We start from the raw sequence: 25854 nt of genomic DNA on the forward strand, positions 1-25854 counted from the left end.
TTGGGAAACTGGTCTATAAGGGAAGACAGGGAAGTATAGGGATTTTGGATGCATGTGTGTATATCTGTATGTGCATGGACACATGTATGCACACAAACTTCTTGAAGAACAGAGAGTCTGAAAGAGATTCAGCATATATACTTAATTAACTTACTGCCAATTACAGATTCATAACATTCTTTTTCTCTTGCTGAAAATCTCCATCTATTAAAAATGGCTGTGCCTTAATAGAGACATTAACTTTAATAATTGTAGAAAATGTGACTAATATATGCTAGTCTCATTAGTTATGGTTGACAAGAGAAATTGGGGGATTGCTTTAACAAATGCCATTTTTTCTATGATGCTTTCCCTGAACATTCCAATACAAAGATTTCTCTCTGCTTTTTTCACCCACAAGATGCATGCCTCTACTTCCCCCCCCCCTTTTTTTGAGGTAGAGAGAAAAGGAATGTTTTATTAATATAGGGAACTTGGTGAGGAAACTTCCTCTAACAATCAGATCAACAAGTGCTCTTCAATTCACATTGCCCAGGAAAGAAAGGTTGTTAAGTGACTGGTCATACAGCCAGTGTACATCCAAGGCAGGATCTGAAAGTTTTCCTGACTTTTTTGAACCTCTCTTTTTATTTACTATGCCATGTCTCCTTGGGTATTTGCTTTATCTTAGCCAATATATTTCACACTCCTTGAAGGCAGGAATCATGCCTTATTTATATTCATATTGTCTCATCATGTCTGTTAGAGCATTTTGTATCTAGTAATGAGCCAGTATGTATTTTTGTACATTTTATTAATTGAATAACTAGAGATGAAATATGGGTAGGGGGGAAGGGACTAAGTTGATTTAGGCTCCAGAAAATTTTTCTTTCATATAATCACCACTGCATTAAGAAATATTACAATCCACCAAGAAAAATCCAGTGGTAAATATAATTCTTCTGCAAAGTCAACAGTATCTGGCTATAAATAATTTTCAGATCACTTTGCAAATAAAAATCAATTGTCTGGCCCAGACTGGCTGCCTCCTTGTGAGTTTTCGTCAGTTATCATTCCTTGAGGTTACCAAGGTCTTCAATGTGTTATAGAAATGATGCATGAAACCAGTTTCCTTCTGGGAGCAATTCAAAGCATTGATTTCACATCATGGTTGAGGTACTTGGCTACTTTACAATTAAAATGATAAAGTGGATGAGGAGCTGGTCTATGAAGACAGACAAAAACACATGGGGACTCTCTGGTCTAGAGAATTCAAAGCCAAGGGGCAATTTGATAGAAGTTTACAAAGTCATGAAGGGTAGAGATGACATAAAAATGTATTAAGGTGGAAAAATCTCAGAACGTTAGCACTACTAGTTCCCCCTTCCCCCTCCTCCATCCAGAATCCACTCTTGATTCTTGAAGCTCTAAAGTGGTGGTTTTGTGGTAGTTAGAGCACTGGGCCTGGAGTCAGGAAGACCTGAGTTCAAATCAGAGCTCACACACTTATTGCTTGTGTGATCCTGAGCAAGTCACTTAACATCTGTCTACCTCAGTTTCCTCAAATGTAAAATGAGGGTAATTATAGCACCTACCTCCCAGGGTTGTTGTGAGGATCAAATGAGTTAGTATTTGTAAAGTACTTAGCATAGTATCTGGCACAAAATAGGTGCTTAAGAATGCTTGGTTCCTTCCTTTAAATAGTGTTATTAGACCCCAAAACTAATAAAACTATAGAAATTGGTAGGCCAAGATGAAATATGTGTTGAAAATGTAAAAGGGTCCCAGAGGAAGTAGATATTAGATTTGTAATAGAGTAAGAGAAGCAAGGAGTTCTTGGGGGGTTACATCTGTATATTTTGAGGTATAGACATCTTGGAACACAACAATGTTCTCCCACAAAACATCCCTCAGAGTCAATGTCAGAGATAGAAAACTGGACAAGATTGATGGTGCATCATACCATGAGGGCTCTTATTTTATGTTTTATTAATGTTAAGTAACCAGAGAAGTAGCCTTCCATAGTGGATAGAGAGTCGACGTGGAATCAGGGAGACCTGCGTTCAAATCCTGCCTCTGTATATGCTTATTGTTTGACCATGGGTGAGTTAATTAATCTCTTGGTGACATTTTAAAACTTGAAGTCACCAGTAGTTGCCAGTCTTCAGTGGTGAAAGGAGTTTACATGCTTCATCCTTACTCAGTGGTCCGTACACCACTGAAATCACAGGTCTGGATAAACAAATTAAAATGTCTCAGAAACTTCCTAATGCTCACCACGAAAATAAACCAAAGAATCTAAAGTACAACATTAAATCAGTTGTAAAAGGTAGCATGGAGCAATGGAAAGAGAGATGGCCTTAGAATCAGGACAACTGCCTCTGACATAAATGTGAAATGCCGGACAAGGTGCTAAATATCTTAGTGATCCATGCAAATCTCTTAAGACTGAAAATTTCAAGAGAGTTGCTGGTCTACGTTGTTTTTGTTCAGTCATTTCAGTTATGTTTGACTCCTTATGAGCCCATTTAAGATTTCACTGGAAAAGATAGAAAGTAGTTTGCCATTTCCTTCTCCAACTCATTTAACAGATGAGCAAACTGAGGCAAACAGGGTTAAGTGACTTGGCCAGGGTCACATAGTTAGTAAGTGTAAGAGGCCAGATTTGAACTCAGGAAGATGAGTCTTCCTGGGTCTAGGTCCAATATTCTATCCACTGTGCCACCTAGCTGCCGCGATCTACATTGGTACAGGGAATCTACTAACAGGAGAAGCCTGTATACTGATAAAAATGAAAGACGTAATCAAAAAAGCAAATGAAATGCTTCCTATAATAGAGAAACAGTACAGGGCAGTGGAAAGAGCACTGACCTGAGAGTCAGTGGTTGGCTTCTACTTCTCATTCTGTCATTGATGAGCTGAGTAGCCCTCAGCAAGTCACTTAACCTTCTGTGGGGTTTAATTTCCTATATTTAAAAATGATGCAATTGGATTAGATGATCTCTACTGGCCCTTCTAGATTTACAGCATCTTGAGTCTACTATATATGTAATAATAGCTAGCATTTATCTTGTATTTTTCCCAGTCATTTTCAGTTGTGTCTGACTCTGTGATCCTATTTGGGGTTTTCTTGGCAGAGATGCTGGAGTGATTTGCCATTTCCTTCTCCAGCTCATTTAACAGATGAGGAAACTGAGGCAAAAAAGGGTTAAGTGACTTACCAAGGAGCACACAGCTAGTAAATATTTGAGACCAGATTTGAATTCAGTAAGACGAGTCTTCCTGACTCTACTGTACCTCTATTGAGAAATAGAGGTGATATGAAAAAGATATCAAGAATCTAGCTGTTCCAAGCACTTATATAGACTTTATAAATATTATTTCATTTTATCCTCACCTCAAAAGGGGGAGGTAGGTGCTATTATTAATATTATAATTATTTATTATTCCCATTTTATAGATGAGAAAACCAAGGCATACAGAGGTGGCTTGTGCAGCATCTCACAGTGAATAAGTGTCTGAGGTCAAATTTGAATTCAGGTCTTCCTAACTCCAGGTTCAGCACTATATCCACTGTGCCACATGCTAAAGATTTCTAAAAAGTGTTGGGCTTTTTTTGTTAATACATAGTAGGCTCTCAATAATAAATATTAATTCAACTGAAACCAGAGAGCAAGAACATTCAGAATCTCATGCTATCAAGCATATTTAGCAAGATGCAATTACTTACCTGCTTATTTCTGAATTTTTTTGTGGTCTAATGGACAATAAAAAAAATCTGTACACTATGTTCACATTTTTTCAGAGTTCTTAAAATGGAAGCGTCTAAGGGATTTGATTAAATTAGAACTGTTGCTAATAAATTATTTGATATTTATTAAGCATGCACTGTACTTAACACAGAGCACTATGCTCTGAGAGAGCTAAAGCCGATATAAAACATGAACATTACCCTGAAGAAATTTACAGTCTAGTAAGGGGATAAGAAACCAATACAGATAGCTATAATACACAACACTGCAAGATAAGTGAAACTGAGAATTAGAAAATGAAAAAACAAGTGAAACCTGAGGGGCAAGGTTGATACTAATCAGGGGTAGATAAGGGGAGGTATTTGATTTGGGTTCTAAAAGGTGGGTAAGAAAAGAAGCCTAGGAAGACATATACAAACATACAAAGTGAACCATGCAGAAACAGGAAAATGATACACAGTAACAACAAGGTAAATAGAAAAAAAACAACTAGTTACAATAAAACAATTGAAATGAAATACTGTGAAATTATAAGAATCAAAGAAGAGATAGACAGGAGAAGATCCCCTCCTTTGCAGAGGTGAGCAACTTTGGGTGTGGAACATTGCATATAAATAAAGTCAGACTTTTCCCATGTGTTAATTTTGCTGAAGTGTTTGTTCTACTTCTCTCCCTACCCTTTTTTTTCTCCCTTTGTTATAAGGTAATAAATAGTCTCTGGGAGGATTGAGGGAGGGGCATTGAGAAATAGAAGTGATATTTTAAAAAAATCAATAAAGTTATTTTAAAATTAAAAGATGGATAAGAATTAAACAAGCAAAGAAAGTGAGAGAAAAGATTCTAGACACAGGGTATAGCATGCAAAAAACAACAAGGAAAGAATGCATGTTTGGTTAGTGAAAGAGTTGTATAGTCTGGTAGTATAAAATAATATAAGAATTGGAAACAAGCATTTATTAAACACCAACTATAACCAGGCATTGTGCTAAACACTTTAAAAATATTTTCTCACTTTCTCTTTACCATAACAGTGGGAGATAGGTGCTATTATAGTCCCATTTAACAGTTGAGGAGAATGAAGCTGATTTGCCCAGGGTCACACAGTTACTAAGTGTCCTAAGCACTGCGTGAACCCAAGTCTTCCTTTCTCCAGACCCAGCACTCTATCCACTACATCACCTCACCGCCTCGATAAAACCAGAAAGATAGTGTTGTGTCATATTATAGAAGACATAGAAGTTTGAATTTGTCTCTGTAGGTAAGGAATTTCTAATCAGAAGAGCAGCGTGATCAAATTTGAGTGGATTTATAAAGGAAAAGAATATTTTGGTGGCAGCAGGCAGGGTGAATTGGAAGAAGATAAACTGCAGGTAGGGGAAGCCTTAAGGAGTTATCACAATAGTCCAGGTGAATGGTAATGAGAGCCATTATTCGACTAGTGGCATTTGGAGTATTGGGAATGAGACAAGCTAGGAGAGAATGTTGTGGAGATGGGATCATTAGGATTTGGTCACTGATTGGATATAGAAAGCAAGAGATGAAATGAATGAAAGACAACTCCAAAGTAGTGAACATAGCAGGAAATGGTGAATGGGGAAATAATAAAGGCAGAAAGAGGAACAGGTGTAGGGAAAATAAGAATTGATTCTGAACATTCTGTGTTTAATGTACTTCTGAAACATTGAGGTAGATAGTGTTGGAAATGGAGGTGCAGATCAGAAGTTTTGATGAGAGGTTAGAATTGTAGATACAGATCTGGGGGTCATGTGCATAGAGGTAGTGACTGAGACTGGAGGTGAATGAGATTGCCAAGGGAAAGACGAAAAGAGGGCTATGGTCAGACCCTTGGGAGCCCTTGGATTAAGGGGTCAGGATGAGAGCTAAGTGAAGGGGAGAGGGGACCAGTTAGTAAGGGAGAATGAGAACCAGGTAAATGTGAGATCAACCCAAAGGAAGAGAAAGTACAGCATAGTGGTCACCTATGTCAAAAGTTGCAAAGAGATCAGAAAGGATAAAGACTGAAAAAAAATCTTACAACATTAGCTTGGGGTCATTAGAGCTGTTTGAGAAGAATGGTGGGAATGGAAATCAGAATTCAAATGTCTGAGGAATTAGTAGGTAGTGAGGAAGTGGAGGCATTTGCTACAGACCACTTCTTCAAGAAATATGTAAGTCAAAAGGAAAAAAAGATGAGACGGTAACGAGACAGCAACTAGAAAGAGGATGAGGTGGAAAGTTGTTTTTTTCTTCCTGTAATTTCTTCCCAGAATTAGGAAGACTTGAGAATACAGACGGCAAAGGGGCAGATGGGGAGGTAGTGAAGAGACACCATGGGCAATTAGGTGGTGCAATGGTTAGAGTGCCAGGCCTAGAATAAGGAAGACAAGTTCAAATCCAGCCTTACACAATGAAGGCAATGGTGGTAAGATGTGGAGGAAGTCTCAATGTTCCAAGTGAAGTAGGAGACTGGGCAAGTGTAGAAAATGGGGATACAGTTGGTGGCAACCAGAACTACTTGACAAGTGAGAATGGTAAAGTTGCTTGGGGAATTCTAATGTTTAATTCCAGACCTAAGAATCTGTTAGGGATGGGGTTGATCCTATGAATTCATTGATAAAAGAACTCTTTGGGTGAGGAAGGACCATTTACCAATGTTGTTCAGACATTTCAATTGTGTCCAACTATTCATGACCCCATTTGGGGTCTTCTTGGCAGTGATACTGGAGTCATTTGCCATTTCCTTCTCTAGCTCATCATACAGATGAGGAAACCAAGGCAAACAGAGTTAAGTGGCTTGCCCAGGGACATACTGCTAGTAAGTGTCTGAGGCCAGATACGAACTCAAGGAAGAGGAGTCTTTCTGACTCTCGGTCCAGAACCCTACCCACCAGGCCAACTAGCTACCTTTTTACCAATGTGGATTAGTATTTTCTCTGTGACTTAGAATTGCCTACACCTATCAAACTCATTTGAAAGGTTCAATGACTTGCTTAGGGTCACATAGCCACTATGAATCAGAGGTGACAATTAAACACAGATCTTTCTAGCTCCAAGGCCAGCTCTGTGTCCATGCTGCCACGCTGCCCCTGGGATTCTGTTGACATTTTCAAATTGTTCAAGGTGTATTTGACTTTATCATCAGAGCCCCTCCATTTATCTCTGATGGCAGGCAGCTAACCTTCCATGGAAAGGAGATTATTTACATATATGTTGGGCTTTGACTTGTGTTTGTATGACTCTCTTTAGAAACTTGCCCTTTTATGCAAGTTTCCTTGAATTGTTTAGAAAATGGGGAACAGGAGGGAGGCAAAAAGAAGGGGTAACATAGGGAAAAGTCTTTGTGGTTTTTTCAATGGTTACATTTTGATTTTCTCACATGAATAATGCTTACTGCCTTTTCTTATCATGACAAGGGCTGGGGAAAGGCAGATTTACTTTCTTCAAACATCATAAATTCTTTTCTCTTTTCCAAAGGGCAGACTCTTCAGGGTGAGTTATTAGATAACAATTCCTTACATAGCTCAGGAACAGAAGGGTAGGGGCACATTCTACTAATTCATACCACTTAGCACAGTGCCTGGCACACAGTAGGGCTTAATAAATGCTTGTTGACTTGACTAACTAGGAGAATAGTACTCTTTTTAGCCAATGATCTTTCTTTTTAGCCAAGAATTTAGCTCTCTAATTTAATAGGGGAGGGACCACCCATTCCTGCTGTGATTTTGACCATCACAATGCTATATTTCTTCCAAATCTGAAGCTATTTTGCTCTTCCAGAGACATGGAGTACACAGAGGGGCCACACAAAGATGTTTTCCTTCAGTTTGTCAATAGGCTTCTGACTGTTGAAAAATACAGTTTTTGGTTTTCCATTTTTAATCAGTTAATCCATTTTTATGATCTTTAAGTCACTAGAATTGAAAACAACTCCTATAAACACTTTTTCAGACTATTCCAGTCAGGGGTTTATTGAAAGCAACATATTAATCAGCAGAAATGATGGATCCTTCAAATGATTCCCTTCAAAAGGAAGTGGGTTTGACTTACTGACATCTGGAAGTTAATATCATTTCATTGCTATCTCTAACCTGTCAAATAAACTTTTAAAAATTCTCTGTTTTTATCTTTCATGGGAGTGAAAGTTCATTATTTTGACTGAGCCCTGAGAGGAAAGACAGATAGTCGGCTGTTACTAATTTTACTGGCTCCCAGAATCCCTTCAGCGAGGTCCCAATTAAGGGAAACCCCTTGAGTGTTGCTTTAAGTGATGACATATTAACCTCACCATGGCAACCCAAATTGGTTTAGCATGATCTAGTGGTATTGTCTAGATGTCAATCAGAATCGCTATGGAAATTTTCATTTTGGCTGGACAGAAAACTACTTTGCGAGCCCGGAGGTGAATTATGATCTTGTGTGCAAATTTATACTTATTCACAATGCCTAGAACAGGAACCAAGTGTTCAAATATTGTTCAATAGAACTACCTATTAGAAATCAATTGGTCATGGGTAAGTTCCCTCAGTCACTTTAACTTTCTGTTATCAATGCCCAAAAAGCCCTCAGTCACCCTCACGACTTTCTCTGTCCTTGTTCTCTTGCTGAAGAGTAGGGAAAAAAAATCAAGGAATGCAGCTGGCCTGATTCCACTGTATTCGATGCTATCTGATTTCAGCTGGGCCCTCCAGGCTTCTCGACAACTATCATTCATCTCTCATTCATTCTTAAGCATACTCCCATAACGACAGCAACATTTTCCTACACTGCTCAGATTCTAAATCCTACTCTGCTAGATAGTGCAGTAGATAGAGTTTTGCAGTTGGAGTTAGGAAGATAGAGTTCAAATCCTGCCTCAGATACTTATTAGCTGTACAACCTTGGGCAAGTTATGTGCTGTCATTGGCTTCAGTTTCCTCATCTGTAAAATGAGAGGTTTGGGTTCTCTGGCTTCTAAGGTCCTTTCTAGCTCCAAAGACCTTTACCCTTTACTCTCTCTAACAATGAGGCCTAATCTTCTACTTTAATAGAGAAAATTGGAAAATTGATGGTTTATTTCTGTCCTCTTCAACTTTAAGGTTTATCTTCCTCTTCATCCATCCTTTCTTTTCTTTCATCTCACAGGATAAAGGGACTCTCCAAAGTAAAACTCTTTACCACTATTCTTAACGCCATTTTCGGCTACGTCTCTACTTTTTCAAGAGAAGCCAATACAGCGAAGTGGAGAGGACATTGTAGAATCGGAATCCTAGGTTTGAGTCCTGGGTCTGATATTTATTAGATGAATGACCTCAGACAATTCACTTCTCTCTGAGTCGAAATTTCCTCAACTATAAAATGAAGGTGTTTGACTAAATGGCTTCTAAGATTTCTTTCAGAGAAAGATTCTGAGATTGATTTTCTTTCGTCTTCCTACTGGGCATTTTCACCTACCTGTGCTATCATCGTGTGTGTTCGTCCTTCGTTGCTGAAGAAGACCATGCCATCAGAGAAATAATGACATGACTTGCACTTGACTTTGTTTTTGAGTGAGGGAAGACTGTGCAGGTTACCAGCCTCACTTCTCCTCCAGAGCCATCTGAATCCAGTAATCAGATGTTCATCAGGATGACTGGAGATGACCCAGGATGAGGCAATTGGGGTTAAGTGACTTGCCCAAGGTCACACAGCTAGTGAGTGTCAAGTGTCTGAGGTGAGATTTGAATTAAGGTCAAATACAAATCCATAAAACTGTGAAGTAAAAATTCCTCTCTATCTGCTTTCCCCCTTGAGACTTCCCGCTATTTTTCTTTTGCCTTCTCTAGTTCTATGAATGGTATTACCATTCTCCTTAGCATCCTAGCTTGAAATTTTGACATGATCTATGACTCCTTCTTCCTTTTACATGTCCTATAACTAAGTTATCAAATCAGGTTCATTCTTACTTTGATATCACTCCCTCTTCTGTTGAATCTTTTATACTCCCAAAGCAATCACTTAGTCTTGAATCCTTATTCTTATTTTTAGACTACTATAATAACCTACTGAATGGCTCTTTTTGTCTCTAAGATCTAAGCCCTCCAACTCATTCCATACATTATCAGATTCTTTCCAAAACATCCCTTACATCATGTCACATCATCCCCAACATCTTAAAAAATACCTTCTTATGGTCTATACAAAGTCTTCTTGTTGTGTTTAGTTGTGTTCAACTCTTGGGGTTTTCTTGGTATAGATACTGGAGTGGTTTGCCATTTCCTTCTCCAACTCATTTAATAGATGGAGAAACTGAGGCAAACAGGGTTAAGTGACTTGCCTAAAGTCACACAACTAGTATAAGTGTCTGAGGCCAGATTTGAACTCAGGAAGATGAGTTTTCCTGATTCCAAGCCCATTGCTCTATCCACTTTATCACTTAGCTATCCAAATAATTCGGGGTTTATCACCCTTCAAAATATAGTCCCAATTTACTTTTCCAGTCTTATATCCCAGTTCTACCCTACATGAACTTTCTTCTTTGGTCAAATATATCTCGAACCGTCAAATATGACATGTTCTTTCTCACTTCCATGACTTTGTTTACAACATTCCTTCTGTTTTGAATTCCACTCCTTATTCCCCTCTCCCCTTCCCTCATTCCCTTCTCCCTCTCCCTCTTCCTCTCCCTCTCCCTCTCCCTCTCCCTCCCCCTCCCTTTATCCCCATCTCTGTCCCTCTCCTCATCTGAGGGTACTCTGCCCATAAGAAGGTACATTTTATTTACTGAAAGCTGCCTCATTAACTTGGGGTTTACTGGCTAGTTTTTTTTTCTCAAGGACCAGGCCTTAAAATCCACTTCACTCTGGAGCTCACAGATTGTACAACAATCGTACCCTGCCCTCCTAGCACAGAGTGAATGTAAATAGTAAATAGTAACTGCTTCTTTTTCGGTCAGCAACCCTGAGGGTTTTCCCCTCCCAGTTTGATTTTTTCTTTTTCTTTTTTCTTTTTTTTTGATTTAAGGGGCCATTCCTTGATTCATTTAAAAAGATCTAATCACCGAATGGGCCTTACCTCACTCAAAGTGAGAACCTGAAGAAACTTTAGCCTAAAAGGGCCAGGGTCTCCCATTGCATTTTGGGTCACCTCCAGTCATCCTGATGAATATCAGGCCACTGGATCCAGATGGCTCTGGAGGAGAAAGTGAACTTGGTGACCTTGCACAGCCCTCCCTCACTCAAATCTAAGTCAACTGCAAGTCATGTCATCATTCCCTGATGTCATGATCCTTTTTGAGAATGAAGGACAAATACAACCTATCTCCACTTATTGAAATCCTATCTACTCTTTGAAGCTCAGTTCATCTCACATCCTTCATGAAGCCTTCCCTGATTGGCCCAGCCAAAACCGAGGTCATCTCTTCTGAATTTCTGTAGACTTCATCTGTACCACTCACATCACATTAACCACATACCATCTGTTTTATCTTCCCCATAAGATTATAGATTCTTAGAGGGCCATAATCGGAATTATTGCATGAATCCCCTCAAAATGCCTTATCCATAAAAAGTACTCAATCATCAATTTTCAAATGAACGTATTGAACTGTCACGTTCCTTACCTTGGTAATATCCATGTAGTCTTTAAGTCCTTTTGTCATACACCAATATCTCCATACATTAAGTGCATAGAGTGTAGCTTTTGTTGTGTTTGGGCTCACAGCACTGATACAGAGTTCCTTCAGCTCATCATTAAAATTAAATACAGGAAATTTGTTGAGCTTAGTAGAATATGCTATAAAAAAACCAACAAAAAGGAATTAAAAATGATTTGTCATCCCCTTTCATCGAAAATGATGTCTTGAAACCACTTATATGAACCCTGAAAAGCTAAGTCCCTCAAAAACATGAAAATCTATTAAACAAATACTGGTTGTTAAAATAAAATACGAGAGCTTTTGATCCTCTAAGGTCACCTTGAGGTTGTCTCAGTGATGCAGCCATTTTACAACATAAACTGGCTAATGAAATGAGTTTTTGTATTCCTTCACTTAGAAAAAAAGAAAATATGGTTTTTAAAGAAATGAAATTAGAAGCCTTCCTCCTGTGTTTTGAAGCCTGGAACAAGTGAGCATTGATATTGTACATACAATATATAGTACATAGGCTGGATGGTGTGTGACCTTCAAATGTTTCATTTCTTCTGTTGTCTTTAGAAGTAAAAGGACAAGTATTCTTTGAGTCCCTACTTTGTTTCATTCACTGTGCTAGCTTCTGGAAATAATATAGAAATATATAAAATTATGAAAATATATAATATTTGAATATATTACATATTAATATAGTAATTCCATGTTACATATCAATTATATATAACATTATACAGTAATATAAATTTATAAATATGTGAAAATATATTAATATATTTTACATATTTCATATAGAAATGCACAATATATGAAATCTACCTAAATTTTATTTTATATATAAGCACATATAAATGTATTCAATATTGTTTACATATTTTATATATGCTTACATAGAAAATATGTGATATTTGATGTATTCTATATAAGCACGTAATATATAAAATCTATCTAATCCTTGCCCTCAAAGAGTTTATGTTCTTCTTGGAGACATATGCTTAGCAAAGGTGTTTGTTGATACCACTGAGCTGACTGCATCAGGAACATTGCAAAGACTCCCAAATTAGAGTCATATCAAACCTCTCAAGGAGATATGATCTAGCCATTCACACAGGAAAAACCAAGGCTACTATGAAATACAACCAGATGGACAGCCTATAGAATTCACCTATTATCATCCATAATTTTGAAATTTCAAATGGACAATGAGGTGGGCCCAGAATTGAACAGAAGGAGAATGAGTTGAATTTACTTTAGGAAATTGCAAAGTCCTTTAAATGATCTCTTTATTTCTCTTGAGGAGAAAAAGCATCATCTTTTAAATACCCATGTTCTTCCAGAGATCTATGGCTGTGAGTCATGACATACTGAAGTCTCTGAATAGTAAAATATGAAGTAAAATAGGATAAAACACCAAGTCCTCAGTTTAGCCATTAAAACATTTCATAATCTAGTTCTGGACTACACATTCAGACTTTTCATATTAACTGTCTTCACAAGTTTGGTCTTCTAGCCGCACTGGCTAACTTGTGAGTCTCTCAAATTTACATTCCATCCCCTACTGCTATATTAATACAGGCCTCCTCAGCATCTGGACTGCACTGCCTCCTCACCACCATCTTGTAAAATCTTCAAAGATCAGTTCAGGTTCTATCTTCTCTATCAAGTCATCCCTGCCCCTCCTAAGTGTTAGAACTCCCTCATCTCCTTTCTAGACTAAATCCATCCCACAACTGCCCCTCCCTTTTTTCTTATGCATACATTACCTCTGCCTAGGCACTCATTCTGCCTTTGGATTATCTCATTAATGTTGTCTCCTCAATAAACTTATAACCTCCAGGATAGTGGTTGTAGTAATAGGCACTTCTTTTGTTTATAGGACCTGACACTACTGGGCACCCAGTAGACTTCAGTGGATTGAGATAGCTAGAGTGTAGAGGAAAGAAAACTACATTCAGAGCCAAAGAACTGGGGTTTCAGTCCTAGATCTTCCACTTCCACTTCCTTCCACGTGCAGATCACTTAACCTCAATGAGTCCATTTTGCTCATCTATCTTTTCAGGGCTGCTTATCCACCTTTAGTGTCCAATTGATTCACCCAACTGTCACCTATGGCTCCAAGAAGCTATAGCATGTGCAGTAACCACACCCCAGTAAAGCTGTCTCAGCAGACAGGCTAAACCATGTTGAGGGTAACTGAGGCCTCAAACCTCTTGGTGAGTTAGGCGGATGTCTATCCCAAGCACGTGAAAGCTTTCCCTGGTGGAATGGGTGGATGAGAACAATTTGTTCTGTCACGAAAGCAGCTGAAGCAGGTGACGTGGAGCACTTGGAGCTTGATCAGACATCAAAGACGCCAAGGTCATCCATTGCATCCCAACCCATACCAGTCATCTTGACTTTTATCCTGTTGTTGGACTTTGATAACTCAGGAAGACTGAGTGAGGCTGACAACCTGGTACAACTCTGATTCACTCAAATCCAGTTAACACTCAAGTCAAGACATCACCTGTGGTGTCACTGTTCCTCTTCAAAACAAAGGACAAACAACAAGTATCAAAGGTAAGATATGAACCAAGGTCTTCTGGACTCCGAGTCCATCACTTTAGCTACAAGAAGGTAAGGGGGGAAGGGAATATATATTTATATAGTGCCTATTATGTGCCAGGTACTGTGCCAACCAATTTATAAATATCATTTCATTTGATTCTCACAATAGCCCTGGAAGGCAGATACTGTTATTATCCCCATTTTACAGCTGAGAAAACTGAGGCAAACAGAGTTAAGTGACTTGCTCAGGGTCATACAACTAGTAAGTGCCTAATGCCAGATCTGAACTCAAGTCTTCCTGCCTCCAGCCTAGAGCTCCATAAACTGTGACACTCTAGCCACTATAGACCAACGCTGCCTCCCCAAATTCTAGAAACTTCTTCCATGTCTAATATTCTTCCTTCTAGGTTTTGTCTTTTTGTTCTAGCTGCTTTCTCATCTCCCTTCCGGATCACTTCTGTCTGCTTTTCTTCTGATCATTCCACCATCATCCCCACCCATTTCATCCTCCTCATCTTCTGATCCTGGGTATCAAGGATGGAACTGACATGAAAGAGACCGGGTAAAAGAATGGAGAGGTAGGAGAGGTGTGGGATGGGAAACTAGAAGGGGAAGTAAACATAGCAGAGTTGAGGAAAAGTTTCAGGGAGAACAAATATTTTGAAGGGGATTTTGCTATGCTTTTATTAATAGTTCCTGACAGAGATGCAAAGGCTGAACTTATTTTAAATATATAGACATGGGTATAGATATAGACAGACTGATCTGTATAGCTCTATCTATACCTATCTATGCATACACATGCACATAATATATGTTCTACTTCTACCTTGAAGACAAGACCCTCTTTGGTGAACTTTCTGTCTGACTGTTCATGGCAAAAAAATTCTTCTGGTGCCCGAACATAGCAAAGTTGCACTTCATTCTGTTATATAAATACAGCACAGTGTAGTAGGAGAGGTAGTGTGGTGGACAAAGGGCTGGCTGGCCTCAGAGCCAGGAGATTCTGGGTTCAAGCTCAGCCTTTTAAGTGCTTGTTGCAACTGTTAAAGTTAAGTTGCAAAGAAAGCAATGTTGTTCAGTCATATCTGACTCTTTGTGACCTCATTTGGTGTTTTGCTTGGCAAAGACACTGGAGGGGCTTGTCAATTTCCTTCTCTAGCTGATTTTTTACAGATGAGGAAACTGAGGCAAACAGGGTAAAATGACCTGCCCAGGGTCACACAGCTAGTAAGTATCTGAGGTTGTATTTGAACTCAGGAAGATGATTTCCTGGCCTCGGGGCCAGCACTCTATCCACTGTGTCACCTACAGCTGCCCTTGCAAAGGAAGTATTGACCTGAATTGGTAGAGAAAGTGTCCTTATCTGGGAGTTTCTGGTACCAAATACATCACAAGTCCTTTCCCTCTTTATAGAGTATTTTAGACTTATATATTTTAGACTTATAATTCAGCTTAGCCAATAATGATCAATGACTTGTGCACGCCAGGAGAGATTCAAAGATTTATGTGACCAGGGTTATTGGAGTGCTGACTCTGCAACTTAGTAGTTAGATAACCTTGGGGAAAGTCATAGTGGAATGGAAGTCACCTGAGGCCAGAAACTGAATTTCTTTTTTGCTTTGGAACCCAGGAGCCAGCACATAGTTTGTTGAACTGAACTCCCCTGAACCTCTCTATGCTTTGGTTTCCTCAACTATAAAAAAATTCAATTTCACTCAAAAGGCAATTCAAAGTGATTCTTGTTGTTTAGTTGTTTCAGTCATGTCTGACTCTATGACTCCATTTGGGGCTTTCTTGGCAAAGATACTGGAGTTGTTAGCCATTTGCTTTTCCAACTTTTTTTATAGATGAGTAACTGAGGCAAACTGGGGTAAGTGACTTGACCAGAGTCACACAGCTAATTAAGTGTCTGAAGCTGGATTTGAACTTAGGCCTTCCTGATTCCTGGCTCTATTCACTGCACCACCTAACTGCCATAATAAGTTCCAATATAGGCAAAGCACTGTGTTGCATGCTGGGGATTTAAAAAAGAAAAGAAGAGTCTTTGTCCTCAAGCAACTTATTTTCTATAGTGACTTGACCAAGGATAAACAATTACTAAGTGATTGAGTCAGAAATCAAAACCAGGGATAATAAGATGGGGGTGTATTTGTAAGATCAACCACAGAAGGCAGTTATAAGGAAAGTGCTATATTCCGTTTACAGGGTAAGAAATTAAGGCCAAGAAAAGGTAAGTAAATGATTAGTTCAGTGGGGGACCTTGTTGTCTACCCCTGGGGAAACCTAGACACGAGGTAGACCATTAATATATTCACATATTATGGAGTAACTCCAAGAGAAGGCAAGAAACCACAGCAAGAGGGAATGATCCCCTTAAATAAGGTCCCCAGGATTGAACCTGGACCATGAGACCAGAGTCTTAGGGACATCTGAGCAGCAGACTACATAAGGAAACAGCACGATGCTCTGAGGAATGTAAGAATATTGACTTGAAAGAATTTTTAAAAAATAATAGCATCTTTATATAAGGCTGATAACATGGTATCTGAGTTATTTGATAACTGGATGATAGGTTCATAAATTTTGAGCCTAGAAGGGACTTTAGAAGCTATTGAGTCCAACGTCTTCATTTTACAGATGAGGAAACTGAGGCATAGGGAGGTTAAGTGACAAGGTTGCACAGCCAGTAAATGTCTGAGATAGGATTGGAACTCGTCTTCCTGCTGCCAAGCCCATTACTCCATCGAATTGCCTCTCTAGGATTTACTCTGGAATGAAATAAAAACAAAGAGGAAATGGGCAATAAATGTCTGAATTTTTTCTGTTCTTTTGCCTTTTTGTCCCAGATTTTGGCCTCAAATCTATAGATTTGTGTAGAAATATCTATTCATTTATTCATTCATTTTTATTTTTTTTAATTTTATTCATTCAATATTTTAGTTCTCTCTGTTTTCCTTAACCTATATTACTAAGGCAAGGAGGGAAATGAATTAATGTGGAACATGTTCTGTGCTAGTTAATGTCCAGCAACCACCTCTCTGGGGAGCAAAATTACTTGAGAAGCACTTTTAAGTTTAATCTGCGTGAACATTTTCTCCATCACTTTCTTATGTCTAACAAATCAACAAAACAATAAAACAAGCCCTGATTTGTAGGGTTTGCAATTTTGGAGGTGTAAATGGTCTTACTGAGAATTTAACAAGTGTGAGCTGGCTCCAGCAAACCCTTTGTTCAGGGCTTTAAAAGTCCTGAAGGACTAACAATCTTGGCTCAGACAGAAAGTATAACATGAGGCCCTCTCCACGGAGAAATCCAGCCAGTAAATAGAGGGCCATCACTATGGTCTGTGGTATAACTTACTTGGCACCATAGCTTTCACTGAAGCTCTTTAAGGCATATCAGTTACATCCCATCCCATGAATGGCTACCATTTGCTTATCAGTTTTGGAAGGCTTCCAGGATGCCAGATCTCTGAGAAACATAAAAGGCAGATCCTAGAGTTAAGCTCATTCTCCGTAATGGCCCATCCTAAGAGTAAGGGGAAACATAAGGATCTAATTCACCTTCTTGAGATTTTTTCCCCCTTTTCTGTAGCTCATAAAAGCAGAGAGGAACAGTGGGAGGGCAAATACTCTAAATGTACCTGCCTATAATCCCAACAGCAAGTCTGATGATAGGTTGACCTATTTGGCATTGTCTCCTTTTATACTGTTCTATTTTCACTGACTTACTTAAATAATGAGATCTTATTGATCTAGAACAGGGTCTCTTAACCTGGAGTCTATGGATACATTTCATGGGATTCAATAACTTGAACGAGAAAAAATTGACCTTTATTTTCACTACCTCTAACAGAAAACTATCATTGCCTTCAATTATTTAAAAACATCATTCTGAGAGAGGGCATATGAGTGTCACATGACTGCTAAAGGGGTTGCTGAGACACCAAAAGGGGAGGGGCATAATTAGTTTGATTGCGAATCCTGCCCCTGACACTTATTAGTTGTTTGACACTGCACAAATCACTTAACCTCTACGTATCTTAAGCATCTCCCTAGGACTTAACTAGAGGTATTTTCTGATTTGCATTGCTGGAAAGAATTCTCAGATCAGGAATTCCCTATGTTGTTGAAATCATTCTTATTGATGTACCTATCTCAAAAATAACTATTTCAAAGATCAAGAAGCAGCCACTGCCACAAAAGAATACCTATGAATGCTGGGATATAACAATTATTGTAAGTTATAGCAAGGAGGCCACGTAAGCCCTGGGAGGCTTCCTCTTCACCTTGCTGAGTAGACAGAGTGGATTCGGTTTGGACAATTTTACTGCTAGCTCAGTGATTTTACGGATCAGATAAAAAACAAATGGGTTCATTATTCCCTCCCAAATAAAGTATAAACTCCTGATTCTGTCATTCAAGTTCCTAGGCAAGTGCCTACAGGTGCCTTGTACACATTAGGCACTTAATACATTTTGAGTTGTTATTTGCTGTTTTTCTTTAATTTAATTAGTGTGGGAAAGACATATGTTTATAATAATAATAGCAGTTAATAATGCCAACATTTATATAATGCTTACTAAGTGCCAGGCACCATGCTAAGTGCTTAATTATCTCATTTGGGCCTCACAACAACCTGGGAGGGAGGTGCTATTATTATCTCTATTTTACAGATGGGGAAACTGAGGCAAACTGAAGTTAAGAGGTTTTCTGTTAGCTCGGGAAGGCAGAGAGAAATAGTGGGAGGGCAAATACTACAAATGTACCTGCCTATAATTAGATGATAGGTCTAATTATAGATTGATCTATTTGGCATTACCTCCCTTTATACTTGATACTTGACCAGGATGCGGATAGCTAGTGTCTGAGGTCCCTTCTGAACTTGGGACTTCCTGAATCCAGTCCTAGAACTCTAGCCACTGTACCACTTTGCTACCTGTCTTTCTGGGGACAAGGAGGAGGAAAAGATTAACGAGAAAGAGAAGATACTCAATAAAGGCACAAAGTGATAAAAACTACTTGCCATACCATGACCTGGTCCTCACATATGTGCCTCAAAGGTGTCAAATTCTCCCCAGTGAGTAAGGGGAGGCCACTGAGGCACCACCTGAGGCCAAAGGTCTTCTACTAGAGAGCTTAAATGAAACTTGACTTTCTAAAATAATTTCTCTTGGGGAAGAGTTGACTGAATGAAGGAAGGGAGTTCAAATAACCTAGTTAATTTATCAACCCGTGCAGCTTAAAAATGAAGCATCTCAATCCCCTAAATAATTATTGCTTAATAATTATTCAGGAGAAAAATATTAGCCAATAATTATTTAGAGGACTGAGAAGTCTGGTCACAGAATACTGAATATGGAGTAGGAACACCTCAGTTCAAATCCTAGTTCCATCCCTTACTGTTTTCTTACCTGTAAAATGAAGGGAGGTTGAATTAAGTGTTCTCTGAGATCCTTCCTAGTTCTGAAATTTACAACCCCCTCATCCCCCAACAAAGATGTCAGTGTAGGGTCTCTATGGAGGTTTTGTAGGGTATGAGGTAATGGCAAAGGCAATGATATCTAAATGATTTAGCAATTAACTAACTAATCAAAGACCCTAATTCACTTTGGATAGTGATTTGTCATACCTTGAAATGTTGGATCAGGTCCTATTAAGTCATGACAATGAATCACCCCTACAGAATTAAAAATAATGGCATTTACAAAATGAAAAAGTCATGATAATGAAATAAAAATAAAAATATGATGACAGTGTGATGGTTCAGTTATGTACGTAAATATTATTTAAAGATAACAAGGTCAGTCTATAAAGACCAATATACTATATCTTTTAAATTTCTGACATTTACTCAATTTTTTGGTCTATAATTTCAAATCTATTATCTAACTGGAAATGGTTAGAGACTGGAGTTGGCCAGGAATTCAATATGAGAGCACGTTTGTCCTTGAAATTATGTACTGTGAGTTTCTGTTTCCACAATGAACTAGTTTCAGAAACTCATTGCAAAAGGCATTTGGCCAAAATTAGGTCATGACAACACAAAGTTTATGTGATTTTAGCTTTCTATATGCCTTTATTTAGCTATTCTCCAATCACTTCATAACCTATTCGTAGCGAAGCTCTGAAAGTGGAGTTCTGTCTTGGAAATGGATTCGATAAAAGTCTCATGGCACGGAATTTCAAGTTTCGCCCTGATTGAACCCTTGTAAACTTGAAGTAGTGGGATGGAAAAATAGTTATAAATTTATCCAGGCACCCCATTCACTGCCTGTAGTTTACTGTAAATACCCTGCAACAAACATTAAAATTATGCAATTTGACCCTATTTGATGAGATTTCATTCTGATAATGGATTAAGTCATAATTAGGAAGTGAAATTTCCTTTATAGTCAATGAAAATGTACACAATTTTTGCTTGTTTCTGAATATGAAGATGGGTCTTTTGGGCAGAGGGGGAGTCCCTTAGGTACATTCCAATAACAACATCCTAATCTAAAGAGTGTAAAGAAAATCTGACAATTTCAATGACAACTAAGGTATTAAGTCAATGAGAATGTTGTCGGGCTACTGCTTGAAAAGGCTCATTAATTGCACCCAAATCACTCCTACTAAAAGAAATAAAATAAACATTTAACTACCTTGCTAACCAAAGAAAAGAGGTCAAAAGTATTTCTACCAAATAATTCTCAAGAAATATTCTTTTGACAATTTAGTTCATTCATAGTAAGATATTCTTACTGTTGCATATGTTAATATGATAACTATACAGCCAGGTGGAGTAGTGGAAAGAAGGTTGGATCTGGAGTCAGGAAGACGAATTTACATTCTGCCTCAGATACTAGATGAGCGAGCCATTTGATCTACGTCTGCCTCTTTCTTCATCTGTAAAATGGGGGTAATAAGGTCACTTGCCTCCCAAGGTTGTTTGGAGGATAAAATAAGATCATGTTTGTAAAGCACTCTGCAAACCTTAAAATGCTATATAAATGCTAGCTATTATGCATGCACATATACATACACGCCAGCTATATATATAAAATGTTTAATCTACTAATATCTATGTGTATATGTCTATATATATTTTTTTCTATCTGCACCAGTGGAGGGAGTGCTGAGATGAGTAATGTGAGATGAAAATACACACACACACACACACACACACACATATAAAAGCTGAGTGAGTGTGTGTGTGTGTGCGTGTGTGTGTGTGTATGTGTGTATGTGTATGCTGTACTTGACTCATTGATGGATTACTCATTTCAGTAATGTGGGCATTCCCTCCACTGGTGCAGATAAAAAAAAAAATCTATCTATGTAATTATATTAAATGCATTTTTATATAGCCAATATGTATACATATATTAACAGCTGGCATATATGTGTGTATATGTATAGTATATATGAGTAACCTGAGAAGAGATAAGTTTATGCGTGTATGTATATATACTCTACTTACACCAATTGATGGTTCGCTCATCTTAGTGGTGTGGGCACACCCTCCACCAGTGCAGATAACCTCCCAACTTAGAGAGCTCACATCAGTGAGATATTATAACACCTCCAATATTCTAAAAGCACAAGATAGTATCTTCATTAGTTGGTTTTGAAAATAGTTTTATGACAAGTAGGAAACATGAAAGGACAGGCTTTTAGAAATAACTTTAGAAAAAATGATTTCCCTTAACTTCTTCTAAAACAAATGACAATTTTGTCATAATTTTTGAAACTGAGAATTTGGTCTAAAAATGCCAGCTAGCAAAACAAATGATTGCTTTCTAAATATCCTTTTACCCAAGCCATTTAACATCCCTAGGCCCGAGTTAGAATTTAGAGGGAGCTAGGTGGTTCAGTGGCTAGAATGCTGAGGCTGGAATCAGGAAAACCTGAGTTCAAATCCAGTCTCAGACATGTAATAGCTGTGTGACCCTGGGCAAATTGGCCTTAATCCACTGGAGAAGGGAAAGGTAAAAAAGTAAAAGTCTTTGTCAAGAAAATCCCAAATGGGGTCACACAGACTGAGATATGACTTAAAAACTGAACGACAGAGGGGGCGGAGCCAAGATGGCAGAGTAGAAAGACACACATACACATAGCTCTGAACCCACAACCCATAGAACGGCTACAGGGAAGTAACTCACGGCGAATTCTGCACCCAGAGGCCACAGAACATTGGGATGAGGGAGATTTCTGTTCCAGAGAGACCTGCAAACCTCTCACAGGGTGTCCTTCACACTGCGGACTGGGCGCCAGGACTGGGAGCTGAGTGCAGCCCTGCCGTGGCCGCGGCACCAAGAGGAAAAGATCCAAGCGGGCTTCAGGGAAGGGATCTCCAGCAGCCATGCGGGTCCCTCCACCCACAGAGGGACCTGCAAACCTCTCGCAAAAGGTCCGTCGCACTGCACACACGGAGCCCAGCCCAGACCTGCTGTGGCCGTGGCCGCAGCACCGAGAGAAACAGATCCGAGCAGGCTTCAGGGACGGGATCTCCAGTGGCCGCACAAGTCCCTCCACCCACAGGTGACGGGGGTCGGTGGGAGAGTCTCTTTGGCGGGTCGAGAGGGGAGTGGGGTGCCCCCATAATTCAGGCCCCCCCGGGAGGTAGAAGCTGAGAGGCGGCTGCAGACCGGGGCTCCCCAAGCAGGCAGGAGCCTGAATCCATTGTGGAAGGTCTGTGCATAAACCCCCTGAGGGAACTGAGCCTGAGAGGCGGCCCTGCCCTGACCTGACCACCTGAACTTAATCTCACACTGAATAGCAGCCCTGCCCCCACCAAAAGCCCTAAGGCTGGAAGCAGCATTTGAATCTCAGACCCCAAACGCTGGCTGGGAGGATCAGGAGGCAAGGTGGGTGTGAGGAGAATATTCAGAGGTCAAGTCACTGGCTGGGAAAATGCCCAGAAAAGGGAAAAGAAATAAGACTATAGAAGGTTACTTTCTTGGTGAACAGGCATTTCCTCCCTTCCTTTCTGATGAGGAAGAACAATGCTTACCATCAGGCAAAGACACAGAAATCAAGGCTTCTGTGTCCCAGCCCACCCAATGGGCTCAGGCCATGGAAGAACTCAAAAAGAATTTTGAAAATCAAGTTAGAGAGGTAGAGGAAAAGCTGGGAAGAGAAATGAGAGACATGAAGTCAAAGCATGAACAGCAGATCAGCTCCCTGCTAAAGGAGACCCAAAAAAATGTTGAAGAAATTAACACCTTGAAAACTAGCCTAACTCAATTGGCAAAAGAGGTTCAAAAAGCCAATGAGGAGAAGAATGCTTTCAAAAGCAGAATTAGCCAAATGGAAAAGGAGATTCAAAAGCTCACTGAAGAAAATAGTTCTTTCAAAATTAGAATGGCACAGATGGAGGCTAATGACTTTATGCAAAACCAAGAAATCACAGAACAAAGAGAGAAGAATAGAAAAATGGAAGATAATGTGAAATATCTCATTGGAAAAACAACAGACCTGGAAAATAGATCCAGGAGAGACAATTTAAAAATTATGGGACTACCTGAAAGCCATGATCAAAAGAAGAGCCTAGACATCATCTTTCATGAAATTATCAAGGAAAACTGCCCTGAGATTCTAGAACCAGAGGGCAAAATAAATATTCAAGGAATCCACAGAACACCACCTGAAAGAGATCCAAAAAGAGAAACTCCTAGGAACATTGTGGCCAAATTCCAGAGTTCCCAGGTCAAGGAGAAAATATTGCAAGCAGCTAGAAAGAAACAATTCAAGTATTGTGGAAATACAATCAGGATAACACAAGATCTAGCAGCCTCTACATTAAGGGATCGAAGGGCATGGAATATGATATTCCAGAAGTCAAAGGAACTAGGACTAAAACCAAGAATCACCTACCCAGCAAAACTGAGTATAATACTTCAGGGGAAAAATTGGTCTTTCAATGAAATAGAGGATTTTCAAGTATTCTTGATGAAAAGACCAGAGCTGAAAAGAAAATTTGACTTTCAAACACAAGAATGAAGAGAACCATGAAAAGGTGAACAGCTAAGAGAAGTCATAAGGGACTTACTAAAGCTGAACTGTTTACATTCCTACATGGAAAGACAATATTTGTAACGCTTGAAACATTTCAGTATCTGGGTACTGGGTGGGATTACACACACACACATGCACACACGCACACATACATAGAGACAGAGTGCACAGAGTGAATTGAAGAGGATGGGATCATATCTTAAAAAAAAAATGAAATCAAGCAGTGAGAGAGAAATATATTGGGAGGAGAAAGGGAGAAATTGAATGGGGCAAATTATCTCTCATAAAAGAGGCAAGCAAAAGACTCATTAGTGGAGGGATAAAGAGAGGAGGTGAGAGAAAAACATGAAGTCTACTCTCATCACATTCCACTAAAGGAAAGAATAAAATGCACACTCATTTTGGTAGGAAAACTTATCTCACAATACAGGAAAGTGGGGGATAAGGGGACAAGCAGGGTGGGGGGGATGATAGAAGGGAGGGCATGGGGAGGAGAGTGCAATTCGAGGTCGACCCTCATGGGGAGGGATAGGATCAAAAGAGAATAGAAGTAATGGGGGACAGTAGGACGGAGGGAAATATAGTTAGTCCTATACAACACAACTATTATGGAAGTCATTTGCAAAACTACACAGATTTGGCCTATATTGAATTGCTTGCCTTCCAAAGGGAAGGGGTGGAGAGGGAGGAAGGTAAAGAAGTTGGAACTCAAAGTGTTAGGATCAACTGTCGAGTAATGTTCTTGCCACTAGGAAATAAGAAATACAGGTAAAGGGGTGTAGAAAGCTATCTGGCCCTACAGGACAAAAGAGAAGACGGAGACAAGGGCAGAGAGGGATGATAGAAGAGAGAGCAGATTGGTGATAGGGGCAATTAGAATGCTTGGTGTTTGGGGGGGGAGGGGATAAAAGGGGAGAAAATTTGTAACCCAAAATTTTGTGAAAATGAATGTTAAAAGTTAAATAAATAAATTTAATTAAAAAACAAAACAAAACAGACAAACAAACAAAAAAACCAAAAAAAACCTGAACGACAAAGCCTGAGGTATCTGTCAGAGGAAGGGTTGGAGTGACAGGCTTCTGAAGTCTTAAATCTATGAATCTATTCTTCCTAAAATCAAATATAAACTTTTCTTTTTGCATTTAAAGTCCTTTACAATTTGGTTCTGATATGCATTTTCAGGCTAAGTAGACAGCAGCCTGCAGTCTACAATGCAGTCAAACTGGTTCTCATTGTTCCTCACCCATCTGCACACCTTTTGCCCAGGCTGTCCCCCAGTCCTGGAATGCCTCCTTTCTATACCTATGCCTTTTGGAATTCTTCATTTACTTCAAAGTTCAGTTCAAAAGCTTCCTGCTACAGATGGTGTCCCCAACTTTGCCCTGCCAGAACTACCTTGGATGTATTTTGTGAATGTGCGGTCTCTTCTGACAGAACCGCTCATAGGAAGGATCTTTTAGTGTTTTTCTTTGTGTCTTTTAAGATCCAGCACATGTAGGCGCTTGAAAAATGTTTGTTGATTGTTGATTGACTAAGGAAACACTTTCTGATTTGGATGTTGCTTTGGTATCTATAATAGTGGTGGGGAACCTGTGCCCCAAGGTCACTTGTGGCCCTCCAGTCCTTAAGTGGGGCCCTTTGACTGAATCCAAACTTGATGAAGTTTGTTTCCTAACCCTAATTTATAATAATCATTTTCCCCACACCATTTCAATTAGGTACTGAAAGTTTTATTAGCTCTAGTTTATAGATAAGTATATAGGTTCATAGGTATGACTTTGGGCAAATCACTTAACTCCTCTGAACTTTTATCTCATTTCAGGTATTTACTAGCTGTGTGACCTCTGTCTGCCTCAGTTTCCTCGACCATAAAATGAGGTTAACAACAGCATTATCTCCTAGGGTCACTGTGAAAATCAAATGAGATAATATCTGCAAAATGCCTAGCACATAATATATTTTATAAATGTAT

The 25854-nt window shown here is 39.1% G+C and overlaps 1 protein-coding gene across 2 annotated transcripts in view; it reads right to left on the bottom strand.

The window, feature by feature from the left end:
* Positions 1 to 25854, bottom strand: part of KIAA1958 (KIAA1958 ortholog) — a 257702-nt gene that overhangs the window by 17356 nt on the left and 214492 nt on the right. For both annotated transcript variants that reach the window (XM_072598052.1, XM_072598053.1), the window contains exon 4: positions 11308 to 11480. In XM_072598052.1, the coding sequence (XP_072454153.1) occupies positions 11308 to 11480 (173 nt within the window). The remainder of the gene's footprint in view (positions 1 to 11307; positions 11481 to 25854) is intronic.

This window comes from Notamacropus eugenii, chromosome 3 (genome assembly GCF_028372415.1).
Source record: "Notamacropus eugenii isolate mMacEug1 chromosome 3, mMacEug1.pri_v2, whole genome shotgun sequence".
In the NCBI taxonomy this organism is placed as follows: Eukaryota; Metazoa; Chordata; class Mammalia; order Diprotodontia; family Macropodidae; genus Notamacropus; species Notamacropus eugenii.